Here is a 19922-nt window from a genome sequence, read left to right as displayed (position 1 = left end):
CAGTGGTGAAGGTCAGTAGTGCATATCAGTTGTTAAGGTCAGTGGTGAAGGTCATTGGTGCAGGTCAGTGGTGAAGGTCAGTGGTGAAGTTCAGTGGTGCAGGTCAGTGGTGCTGGTCAGTGGTAAAGTTCAGTGGTGCAGGTCACTGGTGAAGGTCAGTGGTGAAGGTCAGTGGTGCAGGTCAGTGGTGAGGGTCAGTGGTGCAGGTCTGTTGTGAAGTTCAGTGGTGCAGGTCAGTGGTGCAGGTCACTGGTAACGTTCAGTAGTGCAGGTCAGTGGTGCCGGTCAGTGGTGCAGGTCAGTGTTGAAGGTCAGTGGTGCCGGTCAGTGGTGCAGGTCAGTGGTGCAGGTCATTGGTGCAGTTCAGTGGTGCAGGTCAGTTGTGAAAGTCAGTGGTGAAGGTCAGTGGTGAATGTCAGTAGTGCAGGTCAGTGGTGAATGTCAGTGGTGCAGGACAGTGTTGCAGGTCAGTTGTGAAGGTCCGTGGTGCAGATCAGTGGTGAAGGTCAGTAGTGCATGTCAGTTGTTAAGGTCAGTGGCGAAGGTCATTGGTGCAGGTCAGTGGTGCAGGTCAGTGCTGAATGTCATTGGTGCAGGTCCCTGGTGAATGTCAGTAGTGCATGTCAGTTGTTAAGGTCAATGGTGAAGGTCATTGGTGCAGGTCACTTGTTAAGGTCAGTGGCAAAGGTCATTGGTGCAGGTCAGTTGTGCAGGTCCGTTGTGAAGGTCGGTGGTGCAAGTCAGTGGTGAAGGTCCGTGTTGCAGGTCATTTGTGACGTTCAGTGGTGCAGGTCTGTGGTGCAGGTCATTGGTGCAGGTCAGTGGTGAAGGTCAGTGGTGCAGGTCTGTGGTGCAGGTCTGTGGTAAAGGTTAGTGGTGCAGGTCAGTGGTGCCGGTCAGTGGTGCAGGTCAGTGGTGAAGGTCAGTGGTGAAGGTCAGTGGTGCAGGTCAATTGTGAAGGTCCTTGGTGCCGGTCAGTGGTGCAGGTCAGTGGAGAACGTCAGTGGTGCAGCTCAGTTGTGCAGGTCATTGATGAAGTTCGGTAGTGCCGGTCAATAGTGCAGGTTAGTGGTGCTTGTCTGTGGTGAATGTCAGTGGTGCCGGTCAGTGGTGCAGGTCAGTGGTGAAGGCCAGTGGTACATGTCAGTGGTGAACATCAGTGGTGAAGGTCAGTGATGAAGGTCAGTGATGAACGTCAGTGGTGAAGGTCAGTAGTGCAGGTCAGTGGTGCAAGTCAGTGGTGAAGGTCAGTGGTGAAGATCAGTGGTGCAAGTCAGTGCCAAGTCAGTGAGGAAGCTGTCTCCTGCATAAATAAGTAATTCCAGTTTAGGCTTAGATAGCTGATCAGTTAGAGTGCTGGGTGCATTGCTCAAGAAATGGGTATTGTCTTTCTTATTCTTATTTTTGTTTGGGACTAAAGTGAAGTTTTAGTAAAATGAGATTTCTAGAGTTGTTGCTATAAAGTTCACTAACTGACTGCAAAAGAGGCTAATTGAATAATTTGTCTCATTGTGTATCAGTGTGCCCCTCGAATAATTTTAGCAAGTGTATGGAAACCACATGGAAGAATAATATTGACATCCAAGATGTGTGAGCTTTTCACTATTGTGGAAGGATGTAGTTGTTTGTGAGTAGGAGGGCGGTGTTTTCTGGGGAGGTTTGATGTTGCTAACCTATCGATGACCCTCTCTGATCACTCTTTGACCCTGTTTCTACGTGATCTAGTATTAACCCCAGTGAACCCCATTATTTTCTCCCTACAAATTGGGTAGAATTTTACACTAGTGGGATTTTGCTGTCCTGGGCTTTTGAATGGCTCACCATATTGTGGCCTCATTGTCCCCCATAACAGGGCCCTAAAATCCCACCTATGATGTAAAGGTAATTTTTCCTCTCTTAATTGCTTTTGATTAATTTGTGAATACATTTAAAATTATGTCTGTTTCGTCTCCTGTGGCTGCTGAGCCTGCACGTTCAGCGGTATACCTTTAAAGGTGTTCAGTTGCCCTCAATGAAGCACTGTTCAACAGCGCCTAGTCTCCCTGATAACTTTAATATTTGTTCAAGGACAGTACGTGGCAATAATAGATGGGTGTCACCAGATGTGAAATAGTTGTCTCACATCAGCAGCTTACAGAAAATACAAATGAAACAGATTCATTCATTCATGCGCTAAAACCTCCTTGAAATAGAACAGGTCAGCATCTAAAAAGTTCCTTATTGATCCACTGAATCAGACAAATACAATGCTTTCCAGTTGGTTTCAGTCACAAGGAACTTGTCACATTGGGAAATTTCGACTTTCCCTGGAATATTTACATTTCTGTACTCACTGTGCTGTGAGCTGATGGTGTATCTGGATAATCTGCCAGCTGCTGTCCAGACACTGACGCAGTCATCTCGCAATGTTCCAGCAATGGATGATGTGGGAGTGAATCTGACGCTGGGTGTGTTTCTCCTACAGTGTGGGAGGTGGAGAGCTCTTTGAAAAGATCGTTGATGAAAGTTACAGACTAACAGAGCTGGACGCAATGGTGTATGTGAAGCAGATCTGTCAGGGCATTCATTACATGCATCAAATGTATGTACTGCACCTTGACCTCAAGGTAAATACCTCAAAATCCCTCCAAGTGATTGATGATGGATATGGACAGAAGGGACATTTTTCACAACCTCCCAGGACACTCGATTTCCATTTACACAATAACTGTAATAAACATGTATTAACACATAGAATCTGTGTCTTTGCATTTTGAGAGATAATGTGATTAACAAGATCCCAATCCCTTCACTCCAAAGCCTTGTGTAGCCTGAGAACAGATTCCAGTAAGGCGGATAGATTGGGTCAGATTGTCATGGACAAGTGAATCGGATTTAGAAATCCTGCTCAAAATTCCAAAAAACCCTAATGATCCAGGCAAGGAAATGGGACAGGGCAGAAGATAGACACAAGGGAAACCAGAACTCAGCATTGATATATGAACGCAGTGATCGCCCAAAGCAAAACCTATGAACATCATCTGAAACTGTCCGAAATATCTGAAGCCCCTCAATGTAAAACTCTGAAATACCGCACACCCCTCACTGTAACACTCCGATATACCCCACACACCTCACTGTAACACTTTGATATACCCCACATCCCTCACTGTAACACTCCAATATAACCCACACCCCTCACTGTAACAGTCCGATATAAGCCACATCCCACACGGGAACACTCCGATATAACGCGCACCCCTCATTGTAACACTCCAATATACCTGACACCACCCACTGTAACACTCCGATATACGCCACACCCCTCACTGTAACACTCCAATATACGCCACACCTCTCACTGCGACACTCTGATATAACCCATACCCCTCACTGCAAAACTCCAATATAACACACACCCGCACAGTAACACTCCGATATACCCCACACTCATCACTGTAACAGTCTGATATAACCCACACACCTCACTGCAACACTCCGATATAACCCACACCCCCCAATGTAACATTGCGATATACCCCACACCCATCACTGTAACACTCTGATATAACCCACAACCCTCACTGTAACACACCGATAGACCTGACACCACTAACTGTAACACTAGATATACCCCACACCCCTCACTATAACACTCCGATATACCTGACACCACTCACCGTAACACTCCGATATATACCACAACAATCAGTGTAACACTCCGATATACCCGACACACCTCACTGTAACAATCCGATATAACCCACACCCCTCACTGTAACACTCCAATATAACTGACACCCCTCACTGTAACACTCCGATGCACCCCACACCCATCACTGTAACATTCCGATATAACCCACACCCCTCACTGTAAAACTCTGATATACATGACACCCCTCAGTGTAACACTCTGATATGCCCCACATCCCCCACTGTAACAATCCGATATAACCCACACCTCTCACTGTAAAACTCCGATATACCTGACACCCCTCACACTACCACTCCGATATACACCACAACCCTCAATGTAACACTCCGATATACCCCACACCCCTCACTGTAACAGTCCGATATAATGCACAGCCCTCACTGTAGTAATCCGATATACCCCACATCCCTCACTGTAACTCCCTGATATACCCCACACCCCTCACTGTAACACGCCGATATACCGCATACACCTCACTGTAACGCTCCGATATAACCCACACCCCTCACGGTAATACTACGATATACCCCACACCCTCAATGTAACACTCTGATATACCCCTCAACTCTCGATGTAACACTCCGATATAACCTACACCCCTCACTGTAACACTTCGATATACGTCATACGATTCACTGATACACTCAATATACCCCACACACCTCACTGTAACATTCTGATATAACCCACACCTCTCACTGTAGCAATCCGATATACCCCACCTCCCTCACAGTAACACTCTGATATACCCCACAACCCGCGATGTAACACTCCGATATAACCCACAACCTTCACTGTAACACTCCAATATACCCCACACCCCTCACTGTCAAACTCCGATATACCGCACACACACCTCACTGTAACACTCCAATATAACCCACACACCTCACAGTAACACTCCGATATACCCCACACCCCGCACTGTAACATACCAATATAACGCACACACCTCGCTGTAACACTCCAATATACCTGACACCCCTCACTGTAACACTCTGATATAACCCACACCCCTCACGGTAACACTCCAATATACCTGACACCCATCACTGCAACACTCCGATGTAATGTACACCCATCACTGTAAAACTCCGATATACCCCACACCCCTCACTGTAACATGCGTTATACTTGACACTGCCCACGGAAACACTCTGATATACCACACACCACTCACGGTAACAATCCAATAAAGCCCACACAACTCACTGTAATACTCCGATATAGCCCATAACCCTCACTGTAAGACGCCGATATACTCCACAAAACTCAATGTAACTCTCCGATATAACTCACACCCCTATCTGTAACACTCCGATACACCTGACACGTCTCACTGTAACACTCTGATATACCCCACATCCCATCTGTAACAAAGTGATATATCCCACATGCCTGACTGTAACACTCCGATATACCCCACAACACTCAATATAACACTCCGATATAACCTACACCCCTCACTGTAACACTTCAATATACGTCACATGATTCACTGATACACTCCGATATACCCTACACATCTCACTGTAACATTTTGATATAACTCACACCTCTCACTGTAGCAATCCGATATACCCCAACTCCCTCACAGTAACACTCTGATATACCCCACAACCCTCGATGTAACACTCAGATATAACCCACAACCCTCACTGTAACACTCCAATATACCCCACACATCTCACTGTAACACTTCGATATACCCCAAACCCCTCACAGTACCACTCCGATATACCCCACACCCCTCACTGTAACACTCCGATATACCCCACACCCATCACTGTAACACTCTGATATAACACACACGCCTCACTGTAACTCTCCGATATACCTGACACCACTCACAGTAACACTCTGATATAAACCACACCCCTCACAGTAACACTCCGATATACCCGACACCCCTCACTGTAACACTCCAATATACCCCACAACCCTCACTGTAAGACGCTGATATACTCCACAAACATCAAGGTAACACATCGATATACCCTACACCCTCACTGTAACGCTCCAATATACCCCACACACCTCACTGTAACACTCCGATATGCCCCACACCCCTCACTGTAACAATCCAACATACCCCACACCCCTAAATGTAACACTCCGATATAACCCACACCCCTCACTATAATACTCCGATATGCCCCACACCCCTCACTGCAACACTCAGATATACCTCACACCCCTAACTGTAACAATCCGATATAACACACACACACCTCACTGTAACATTCCAATATACCCCACACCCGTCACTGTAACACCTTGATATAACCCACACCCCGCACTGTAACACTCCAATGTACCTGACACTCATCACTGTAACACTCCAATATAACCCACAACCCTCACTGTAACACTCCGATATACCCCACAACCATCAATGTAACACTCAGATATAACCTACACCCCTCACTGTAAAACTCCGATATAACCCACACCCTTCACTATAGCCATCTGATATACCCCACATCCCTCACTGTAACTCACTGATATACCCCACAACCCTCACTGGAACACTACGATATAACCCACACCCCTCACTGTAACACTCCGATATACCCCACACACCTCACTGTAACACCCTGATATACACCACACCCGTCACTGTTATACTCCGATATACCCCAAAACCCTCAATATAACATTCTGATATGTCCCATATCACTCACTGTAACAATCCAAAATACCCCACACCACTCAACGTAACACTCTGATATAACCCAAACCCTTCACTGTAATACTCCGATATACCCCACACCCCTCACTGTAACACTCAGATATACCTCACACCCCTCACTGTAATACCCCAATATACCCGACACCCCTCATTGTAACACTCTGATATAACACACACCCCTCACTGTAACACTCCAATGTACCTGACACTCCTCACTGTAACACTCCGATATACCCCACAACCATCAATGTCACACTCCGATATAACCCTCACCCTTCACTGTAACACTTCGATATACGTCACACGACTCACTGTAACACACCGATATACCCCCCACCCATCACTAATACACTCTGATATAAACCACACCCCTCACTGTAACAGTCCGATATATCCCACACACTCCACTGCAACACTCAGATATGCCTCACACCCCTCACTGTAACACTCCGATATAACAATCACCCTTCACTACAACACTCAGATATAACCCACACCCCTCACTGTAATACTCTGATAAAACACACACCCCTCACTGTAACTCTCAGATATACCCCACAACCCTCAATGTAACATTCCGATATAATCTGCACCCTCACCGTAACATTCCGATATACCTCACATGACTCACTGTAACACTCCGATATACCCCACACCCCTCAGTGTAACACCCCGATATACCCCACACCCCTCTCTAATACACTCTGATATAAACCAAACCCCTCAATGTAACACAGAGGTAAAAACAAAAAAACTGCAGATTCTGGAAATCCAAAAGAAAAACAGAATTAGCTGGAAAAACTCAGCAGGTCTGGCAACATCGGCAGAGAAGTAAAGAGTTGATGTTTCGAGTCCTCATGACCCTTCGACAGAACTTGAGTTCGAGTCCAAGAAAGAGTTGAAATATAAGTTGATTTAAGGTGTGTCGGGGGGGGAGAGAGAGAAAGAGAGAGAGAAGAGTGTTACACCGATATATCCCACACTCTCCACTGCAACACTCAGATGTACCTCACACCCTTCACTATAAAACTCCGATATAACCCACACCCCTCACTGTAATCATCTGATAAAACACACACCCCTCACAGTAACACCCCAATGTATCTGACTCTCCTCCCTGTAAAACTCCGATATACCACAGACCCCTCACTGTAACACTCCGATATACCCGACAACCCTCAATGTAACATTCCGATATAACCTACACCCTCACTGTAACACTCGGATATACCCCATGCCCCTCAGTGTAACGCTCTGATGTAACCTACACCCCCTACTGTAACACTCTAATATAACCCACACCCCTCACTGTAACACTCCGATATATCCCACGCCCCTCAATGTAACACTCCGATATACCCCACAACACTCAATGTAACACTGCGATATAAGCGACACCCCTCACTGTAACACTGCGATATACCCCACAACCCTCAATGTAACATTCCGATATAACCTACACTCTCACCGTAACACTCCAATATACCTCACACAACTCACTGTAACACTCCAATATACCCCACACCCCTCAGTGTAACACTCTGATATAACAGACACCCCTCACTGTAACACTCCAATATAACCCACACCCCTCACTGTAATACTCCGATATACCCCACACCCCTCACTGTAACACTCCGATATACCCCACACCCCTCACTGTAACACTCCGATATATCCCACACCCCTCAATGTAACACTCCGATATACCCCACAACCCTCAATGTAACACTCCGATATAACCGGCACCCCTCACTGTAATACTGCGATATACCCCACACCCCTCACTGTAACACTCCGATATAACCCACACCCCTCACTGTAACACTCCGATATACCCCACACACCTCAATGTAACACTCCGATATAACATACACACCTCAATGTAACACTCCGAAGAACCCCACACACCTCACTGTAATACTCCGATATACCCCACACACCTCACTGTAACACTCCGATATAACCCACACCCCTCACTGAAACACTCTGATATGACCCACACCCCTATCTGTAATACTCCGATACACCTGAAACACCTCACTGAAATGCTCTGATATACACCACATGCCATCTGTAACAAAGTGATATACCCCACACACCTCACTGTAACACTCCGATATACTCCACAACCCTCAATGTAACACTCTGATATACTCTACACCCCTCACTGTAACACTCCGATATACCCCACACCCCTCACGGTAACACCCTGATATAACCCACACCCCTCACTGTAGCAATCCGATATATACCACATCCCTCACTGTAACTCTCCGATATACCCCACAACCCTCACTGTAACACTCCGATATACCCCACACCCCTCACTGTAGCAATCTGATATATACCACATCCCTCACTGCAACACTCCGATATATCCCACAACCCCCACTGTAACACTCAGATATACCCCACACCCATCACTGTAACATTCTGATATAACCCACACCCCACACTGTAACACTCCGATATACCTGACACCACTCACTGTAACAATCCGATATCAACCACACACCTCACTGTAAGACTCCGATATACCTCACACCACTCACTGTAACACTCCGATATACCTATCACTCCTCACTGTAACACTCTGATATACCTGACACCCCTCACTGTAACACTCCGATATACCCCACACCCCTCACGGTAAAACTCCGTTATAACCCAGATCCCTCACTGTAACACTCCGATATAACCCACACCCCTCACTGTAGCAATCCGATATACCCCACATCCCTCACTGTAACTCTCTGATATACCCCACAACCCTCACTGTAACACTCCGATAAAACCCACACCCCTCACTGTAACACTCCGATATAACCCACACACCTCACTGTAACACTCAGATATAACCCACACCCCACAATGTAACACTCTGATATACCCCACACACCTCACTGTAATACTCCGATATACCCCTCACACCTCACTGTAACACTCCAATATAACCCACACCCCTCACTGTAACACTCCGATAAACCTGACACGCCTCACTATAACACTCCAAAATACCCCACACCCCTCACTGAAACACTCCGATATGACCCACACCCCTATCTGTAACACTCCTATAAACCTGACACGCCTCACTGTAACACGTTGATAAAACCCACGTCCCATCTGGAACAAAGTGTTATACCACACACGTCTGACTGTAACACTCCGATATACCCGACAACCCTCAATGTAACACTCCGATATACCCCACACCCCTCACTGTAACACGCGATATACTTGACACCACTCACTGTAACACTCCGAGATACCCCATACCCCTCACTATATCGCTCCGATGTACCAGACATCCCTCATTGTAACACTCCGATATACACCACACCGCTCACTGTAACACTCTGATGTGACCCAAACCCCTCACTGCAACACTCCGATATACCCCACAACCCCCACAGTAACACTCCGATATACCCCACACCACTCACTGTAACACACCTATATAACCAACACCCTACACAGTAACACGCCAGTATTACGCAAACCCCTCACTGTAACACTCTAATATACCTGACACCCCTCACTGTAACTCTCCGATATAACCCACACCCCTCACTATAACACTCCGATTTACTTGACACCACGCACTGTAACACTCTGATATACCCCACACCCCTCACTGTAATACTCCGATATACTTGACACCACTCACTGTAACACTCTGAGATACCCCATACCCCTCACTATATCATTCCGATGTACCTGACACCCCTCACTGTAACACTCCGATATACACCACACCACTCACTGTAACACTCTGATATAACCCACACCCCTCACTGCAACACTCCGATATACCCCACGACCCCTACAGTAACACTCCGATATACCCCACACGACCCACTGTAACACCCGGATATACACCACACCTCTCACTGTAAGGTCCGATATACCCGACACTGCTCACTGTATCATTCCGATATACCCCACACCCCTCACTGTAAGAGGCCGATATACTCCACAAACATCAATGTAACTCTCCGATATAACCCACACACCTCACTGTAACACTCCGATATACTTGACACCCCTCACTGCAACACTCTAATACACCTGACATGCCTCACTGTAACACTCCGATATACCCGACATCCCATCTGTAATAAACCGATATACCCCACACGCCTGACTGTAACACTCTGATATAACACACCCCTCACTGGAACACTCCTCACTGTAAGATTCCGATATACCCCACAACCCTCAATGTTACACTCCAATATAACCTACACCCCTCACTGTAACACTTCGATATACGTCACACGACTCACTGTAACACCCCAATATACCCCACACCCCTCACTAATACACTCTGATATAAACCAAACCCCTGAATGTAACACAGAGATAAAAACAAAAAAACTGCGGATGCTGGAAATCCAAAACAAAAACAGAATTACCTGGAAAAACTCAGCAGGTCTGGCAGCATCGGCGGAGAAGAAAAGAGTTGATGTTTCAAGTCCTCATGACCCTTCGACAGAACGTGAGTTTGAGTCCAAGAAAGGGTTGAAATATAAGCTGGTTTAAGGTGTTTTGGGGTGGGGGGGGGGGGAAAGAGAGAGAGAGAGAAGAGTGTTACACCGATATATCCCACACTCTCCACTGCAACACTCAGATTTACCTCACACCCTTCACTATAACACTCCGATATAACCCACACCCCTCACTGTAATAATCTGATAAAACAGAAACCCCTCACAGTAACACTCCAATGTATCTGACTCTCCTCCCTGTAAAACTCCGATATACCCCAGACCCCTCACTGTAACACTCCGATATACCCGACAACCCTCAATGTAACATTCCGATATAACCTACAGCCTCACTGTAACACTGCGATATACCCCACACAACTCACTGTAACACTCCGATATAACCCACACCCCTCACGGTAGCATTCCGATATAATCTACACCCCTCATTGTAATACTCCAATATAACACAAAACCATCACTGTAATACTCCGGTAAGCCTGACACCCCTCACTGTAACACTCTGATATACCCCACAACCCTCAATGTAACATACGGATATAATCTACACATCTCACGGTAACACTCCAATATATCCCACACCCCTTACTGTAACACTCAAATATACCTCACACCCCTCACTGTAACACACAGATATAACCCACACACTCAATATAACACTCCGATATGTCCCACACCCCTCACTGTAATACTCCGATATAACCCACACCCATCACTGCAACACTCTGATACAACTGACACGCCTTACTGTAACACTCCGATATACCCCACATCCCCTCTGTATCAAACTGATATACCCCACACGTCTGACTGTAACCCACAACGCTCACTGTAACACTCTGATATAAACTACAAGCCTCACTTTAACACTCCGATATACCTGACACCACTCACTGTAACACTCCGATATACCCGACACCGCTCACAGTAACACTCCGATATACCCCACAACCCTCTATGTAACACTCCGATATAACCTACACCTCTCACTGTAAAACTTTCATATACATCACACAACTCACTGTAACACTCCGATATATCCCACACCCTTCACTGTAACACTCTGATATAAACCACACTCCTCACTGTAACACTCCAATATATCCCACACCCTCCACTGTAACACTCAGATATGTCTCACACCCTTCGCTGTTACACTCTGATATAACACACACCCCTCACTGTAATACTCTGATAAAACACACACCCCTCACAGTAACACTCCAAAGTATCTGACACTCCTCCCCGTAAAACTCCAATATACCCCACACCCCTCAATGTAACACTCCAATATACCCCACACCCCTCAGTGTAACACTCTGATATAACCCACACCCCTCACTGTAAAACTCCGATATATCCCACGCCCCTCACTGCAACACGCCGATATATCCCACACACCTCACTGTAACACTCTGATATAACCCACACCCCAGACTGTAACACTCCGATATAACCCACAGCCCACACTGTAACACTCCGATATAACCCACACCCCTCACTGTAACACTCCGATATATCCCACGCCCCTCACTGTAAAACTCCAATATACCCCACATCCCTCACTGTAACAGTCCGATGTAACTTACACCCCTCACTGTAACAAAATGATATACTCCACAACCCTCAATGTAACACATCTATATACCCTACACTCGTCACTGTTACACTCCGATATATCCCACACACCTCAATATAACACTCTGATATGTCCCACACCCCTCACTGTAACATTCTGATATACCACACAACCCTCACTGTAACAATCCAACATACCCCACACCACTCAATGTAACACTCCTATATAACCCACACCCCTCACTGTAATACTGCGATATACTCCACACCTCTCACTGTAACACCCTGATATAACCCACACCCCTCACAGTAGCAATCCGATATATACCACATCCCTCACTGTAACTCTCCGATATACCCCACACCCCTCACTGTAACACTCCGATATACCCAACAACCCTCACCGTCACACTCCAATATAACCCACACAACTTTCTGTAACACTTCAATATACCCCAAACCCCTCACAGTAACACCCCGATATACCCCACAACCCTCACTGTAACACTCCAATATAACCCACACCCCTCACTGTAAAACTCCGATATATCCCACACACCTCAGTGTAACACTCTGGTATAACCCACGCCCTTCACTGCAAAACTCCGATATATCCCACACCCCTCACTGTAACACTCCGATATACCCCACAACCCTCAATGTAACATACCGATATAATCTACACATCTCACCGTAACACTCCGATATAGACCACACCCCTCAGTGTAACACTCTGATATAACCCACGCCCCTCACTGCAAAACTCCAATATCTCCCACACCCCTTACTGTAACACTCAGATATACCACACAAACCTCAATGTAACACTGCAATATATCCCGCACCCCTCACTATATCACTCCGATATACCACACAACCCTCAATGTAACACTTCGATATATCCTACGCCCCTCACTGTAACACTCCGATATACCACACAACCGTCAATGTAACACTCCGATATGTCCCACACCCCTCACCGTAACATTCCAATATAACCCACACCCATCACTGTAATACTCCGATACAACTGACACACCTCACTGTAACACTCCCATCTACCCCACATCCCCTCTGTAACAAACCAGTATACCCCACACGCCTGACTGTAACAATCTGATGTAACCCACACCGCTCACTGTAACACTCTGATATAACCCACAACGCTCACTGTAAAACTCCGATATACCTGACATCACTCACTGTAACATTCCGATATACCCGACACCGCTCACTGCAACACTCCGATATACCCCACAGCCCTCAATGTAACACTCTGATATAACCTACACCTCTCACTGTAAAACTTTCATATAAACCACACTCCTCACTATAACACTCCAATATATCCCACACCCTCCACTGTAACACTCAGATATGTCTCACACCCTTCGCTGTTACACTCTGATATAACACACACCCCTCACTGTAATACTCTGATAAAACACACACCCCTCACAGTAACACTCCAAAGTATCTGACACTCCTCCCCGTAAAACTCCAATATACCCCACACCCCTCAATGTAACACTCCAATATACCCCACACCCCTCAGTGTAACACTCTGATATAACCCACACCCCTCACTGTAAAACTCTGATATATCCCACGCCCCTCACTGCAACACGCCGATATATCCCACACACCTCACTGTAACACTCTGATATAAACCACACCCCTCCCTGTAACACTCCGATATATCCCACATTCCTCACTGTAATACTCTGATAAAACACACACCCATCACAGTTACACTCCAAAGTATATGACACTCCTCCCTGTAAATCTCCGATATACCCAATATCCATCACTGTAACACTCCGATATACCGCACAACCATCACCTTAACACTGCGATATACCTCACACGACTCACTGTAACACTCCAATATATCCCACACACCTCACTGTAACACTCTGATATATCCCACGCCCCTCACTGCAATACGCTAATATATCCCACACATCTCACTGTAACACTCTGATATAACCCACACCCCACACTGTAACACTCTGATATAACCCACAGCCCTCGCTGTAACACTCCGATATAACACACACACCTCACTGTAACACTCCCATTTATCCCACGCCCCTCACTGTAACACTCCGATATACGCCACACGCCTCACGGCAACAGTCCGATGTAACCCAAACCCCTCACTGTAATACTCCGCTATACCTGACACCCCTCACTGTAACACTCCGATATACCCAACATCCCTCACTGTAACACTCCGATATACCCCACACCGCTCAATTTAACACTCCGATGTACCCCACATCCCTCACCGTAACCCTCTGATATACCTCACACCCCTCACAGTAACATTCCGATATAACCCAACCCCTCACTGTAAAACTCCGATATACCTATCACCCCTCACTGCAACACTCCGATATACCTGACATCACTCACTGTAACACTCCAATATACCCCACACACCTCACTGTAACACTCCGCTATAACTCACACACCTCAATGTAATACTCCGATAAACCACACACACCTCACTGTAATACTCCGATATACCCCACACCCCTCACTCTAACACTCCCATATAACCCACACCCCTCACAGTAACACTCCGATATACCCCACGCCTCTAACTGTTACACTCTGATATACCCCACACCCCTCAATATAACACTCCGATATGTCCCACACCCATCACTGTAACATTCTGATATACCCCACACTGCTCACTGTAACAATTCAAGATAAACCACACCACTCAATGTAACACTCCGATATAACCCACACCCCTCACTGTAATACTGCGATATACCACACACCCCACACAGTAACACTCAAATATACCTCACATCTCTCACTGTAACACTCCGATATAACCCACACCCCTCACGGTAGCACTCTGATATAAACCACACCCCTCACTGTAACACTCCGATATATCCCACATCCCTCACTGTAATACTCTGATAAAACACACACCCATCACAGTAACACTCCAAAGTATATGACACTCCTCCCTGTAAATCTCCGATATACCCAATATCCATCACTGTAACACTCCGATATACCACACAACCATCACCGTAACACTCCGATATACCTCACACGACTCACTGTAACACTCCGATATATCCCACACACCTCACTGTAACACTCTGATATATCCCACGCCCCTCACTGCAATACGCCAATATATCCCACACATCTCACTGTAACACTCTGATGTAACCCACACCCCACACTGTAACACTCTGATATAACCCACAGCCCTCGCTGTAACACTCCGATATAACACACACACCTCACTGTAACACTCCTATTTATCCCACACCCCTCACTGTAACACTCCGGTATACGCCACACCCCTCACGGCAACACTCCGATATAACCCAACCCCTCACTGTAAAACTCCGATATACCTATCACCCCTCACTGCAACACTCCGATATACCTGACATCACTCACTGTAACACTCCGATATACCCCACACACCTCACTGTAACACTCCGCTATAACTCACACACCTCAATGTAATACTCCGATAAACCACACACACCTCACTGTAATACTCCGATATACCCCACACCCCTCACTCTAACACTCCCATATAACCCACACCCCTCACAGTAACACTCCGATATACCCCACGCCTCTAACTGTTACACTCTGATATACCCCACACCCCTCAATATAACACTCCGATATGTCCCACACCCATCACTGTAACATTCTGATATACCCCACACTGCTCACTGTAACAATTCAAGATAAACCACACCACTCAATGTAACACTCCGATATAACCCACACCCCTCACTGTAATACTGCGATATACCACACACCCCACACAGTAACACTCAAATATACCTCACATCTCTCACTGTAACACTCCGATATACCCCACACCCCTCACGGTAGCACTCTGATATAAACCACACCCCTCACTGTAACACTCCGATATATCCCACATCCCTCACTGTAATACTCTGATAAAACACACACCCATCACAGTAACACTCCAAAGTATATGACACTCCTCCCTGTAAATCTCCGATATACCCAATATCCATCACTGTAACACTCCGATATACCACACAACCATCACCGTAACACTCCGATATACCTCACACGACTCACTGTAACACTCCGATATATCCCACACACCTCACTGTAACACTCTGATATATCCCACGCCCCTCACTGCAATACGCCAATATATCCCACACATCTCACTGTAACACTCTGATGTAACCCACACCCCACACTGTAACACTCTGATATAACCCACAGCCCTCGCTGTAACACTCCGATATAACACACACACCTCACTGTAACACTCCTATTTATCCCACACCCCTCACTGTAACACTCCGGTATACGCCACACCCCTCACGGCAACACTCCGATATAACCCAAACCCCTCACTGTAATACTCCGCTATACCTGACACCGCTCACGGTAACACACCGATATACCCAACATCCCTCACTGTAACACTCCGATATACCCCACACCGCTCAATTTAACACTCCGATGTACCCCACATCCCTCACCGTAACCCTCTGATATACCTCACACCCTTCACAGTAACATTCCGATATAACCCAACCCCTCACTGTAAAACTCCGATATACCTATCACCCCTCACTGCAACACTTCGATATACCTGACATCACTCACTGTAACACTCCGATATACCCCACACACCTCACTGTAACACTCCGCTATAACTCACACACCTCAATGTAATACTCCGATAAACCACACACACCTCACTGTAATACTCCGATATACCCCACACCCCTCACTCTAACACTCCGATATAAACCACACCCCTCACAGTAACACTCCGATATACCCCACACCTCTAACTGTTACACTCTGATATACCCCACACCCCTCAATATAACACTCCGATATATCCCACACCCCTCACAGTAACACTCTGATATACCCCACACCCCTCACTGTAACAATCCAACATAACCCACACCCCTCAATGTAACACTCCGATATAACACACACCCCTCACTGTAATACGCCGATATACCTGACACACCACATTGTAACACTCCGATATACCTGACACCCCTCACTGTAACACTCCGATATAACACACACACCTCACTGTAACACTCCGATATAACCCAAACCCCTCACTGTAAAACTCCGATATACCTGACACCCCTCACTGTAACACTCCAATATACCCCACACCCCTCACGGTAACACTCTGATATAAACCACACCCTTCACTGTAACACTCCGATATATCCCACACACCTCACTGTAATACTCTGATAAAACACACACCCATCACAGTAACACTCCAAAGTATATGACACTCCTCCCTGTAAATCTCCGATATACCCAACATCCCTCACTGTATCACTCGGATATACGCCACATCCCTCACAATAACACTCCGATGTAACCTACACCCGTCACTGTAACAAAACGATATACTCCACAACCCTCAATGTAACACATCTATATACCCTACACTCATCACTGTTACACTCCGATATACCCCACACCCCTCAATATAACACTCCGAAATGTCCCACACCCCTCACTGTTACATTCTGATATACCCCACAACAATAACTGTAACAATCCAACATACCCTACACTCCTCAATGTAACACTCCGATATAACCCACAACCCTCACAGTAATACTGCGATATACCCCACACCCCTCACTGTAACACTCAGATATACCTCACATCCCTCACTGTAACACTCCGATATAACACACACCCCTCACAGTAATACTGCGATATACCCCACACCCCTCACTGTAACACTCAGATATACCTCACACACCTCACTGTAACACTCCGATATAACACACACCCCTCACGTTAGCACTCCGATATAGCCCACACCCCTCACTGTAACACTCCGATATAACCCAAACCCCTCACTGTAATACTCCGCTCTACCTGACACCCCTCACTGTAACACTCTGATATACCCCACACCCCACACAGTAACATTCCGATATAACCCAACCCCTCACTGTAAAACTCCGATATACCTATCACCCCTCACTGTAACACTCCCATATAACCCAGACCCCTCACTGTAACACTCCGATATAACCCACACACCTCACTGTAACACTCCGATTTACCCCACACCTCTCACTGAAACACTCCAATATGAGCCACACCCCTCACTGTAAGACTCCAATGTACCTGACACTCAACGCTGTACCACTCCGATATAAATCACAACCCTCACTGTAACACTCTGATTTAACCTACACCCCTCACAGTAACACTTAGACATACGTCACACGATTCACTGTAACAAACCGATTTACCCCACTCCCTTCACTGTAACACCCTGATATAACCCACACCCCTCACTGTAGCAATCCGATATACCTCACATCCCTCACTGAAACTCCCTGATATACCCCACAACCTTCACTGTAACACTCCGATATAACACACACCCCGCACTGTAACACTCCAATATACCCCACACACCTCACTGTAACAATCCGATATAACCTACAAACATCACCGTAACACATCGATATACCCCAAACACCTGACAGTAACACTCCAATATACCCCACACTCCTCACTGTAACACTCCGATCTCACCCACACCCCCATGGTAACACTCCGATATAACGCAAAACCCTCACTGTAACACTCCAATATACCTGACACCACTCACTGTAACACTCCGATATACCCCACACACCTCACTGTAAGACTCCGCTATCCCCCACACCCCTCACGGTAACACCCTGATATAACCCACACCGCTCACTGTAGCAATCCGATATATACCACACCCCTCACTGTAACACTCCGATATAACCTACACCCCGCAATGTAACACTCCGATATACCCCACAACTCTCAATGTAACATTCCGATATAACCTACACCCCTCACTGTAACACTCCGATATACCACACACCCTTCAACATAACACTCCGATATGTCCCACACCCCTCACTGTAACACTCTGATATACCCCACACCCCTCACTGTAACAATCCAACATAACCCCACCACTCAATGTAACACTCCGATATAACCCACACCCCTCACTGTAATACTCCGATATACCTGACACCCTCAAAGTAACAATTCGATATACCTGACACCCCTCACTATAACACTACAATGTACCTGACACTCATCACTGTGACACTCCGATATAACCCACAACCCTCACTTTAAAACTCCGATGTACCCCACAACCCTCAATGTAACACTCTGATATAACCTACACCCCTCACTGTAACACTTCGATATAAATCACACCCCTCACTGTAACACTCCAATATACCCCACATACCTCACTGTTACAATCCGATATAACCCACACACATCACAGTAACACTTTGATATACCCCAAACCCCTCACAATAACACTCCGATATACCCCACATCCCTCACTGTAACACTCCAATATAACCCACACCCCCGACTGTAACAC

The 19922-nt window shown here is 46.4% G+C and overlaps 1 protein-coding gene across 1 annotated transcript in view; it reads left to right on the top strand.

Moving 5' to 3' along the window:
- LOC121287547 (myosin light chain kinase family member 4-like) overlaps positions 1-19922 on the top strand; it is a 361929-nt gene that overhangs the window by 155103 nt on the left and 186904 nt on the right. Inside the window, exon 3 of the mRNA XM_041205478.1 lies at positions 2465-2606. Coding sequence (XP_041061412.1) covers positions 2465-2606 — 142 coding nt within the window. The remainder of the gene's footprint in view (positions 1-2464; positions 2607-19922) is intronic.

The sequence above is a fragment of the Carcharodon carcharias genome, chromosome 14, assembly GCF_017639515.1.
Source record: "Carcharodon carcharias isolate sCarCar2 chromosome 14, sCarCar2.pri, whole genome shotgun sequence".
Lineage (NCBI taxonomy): Eukaryota > Metazoa > Chordata > Chondrichthyes > Lamniformes > Lamnidae > Carcharodon > Carcharodon carcharias.
This window is presented reverse-complemented; position numbering and strand designations above follow the sequence as displayed.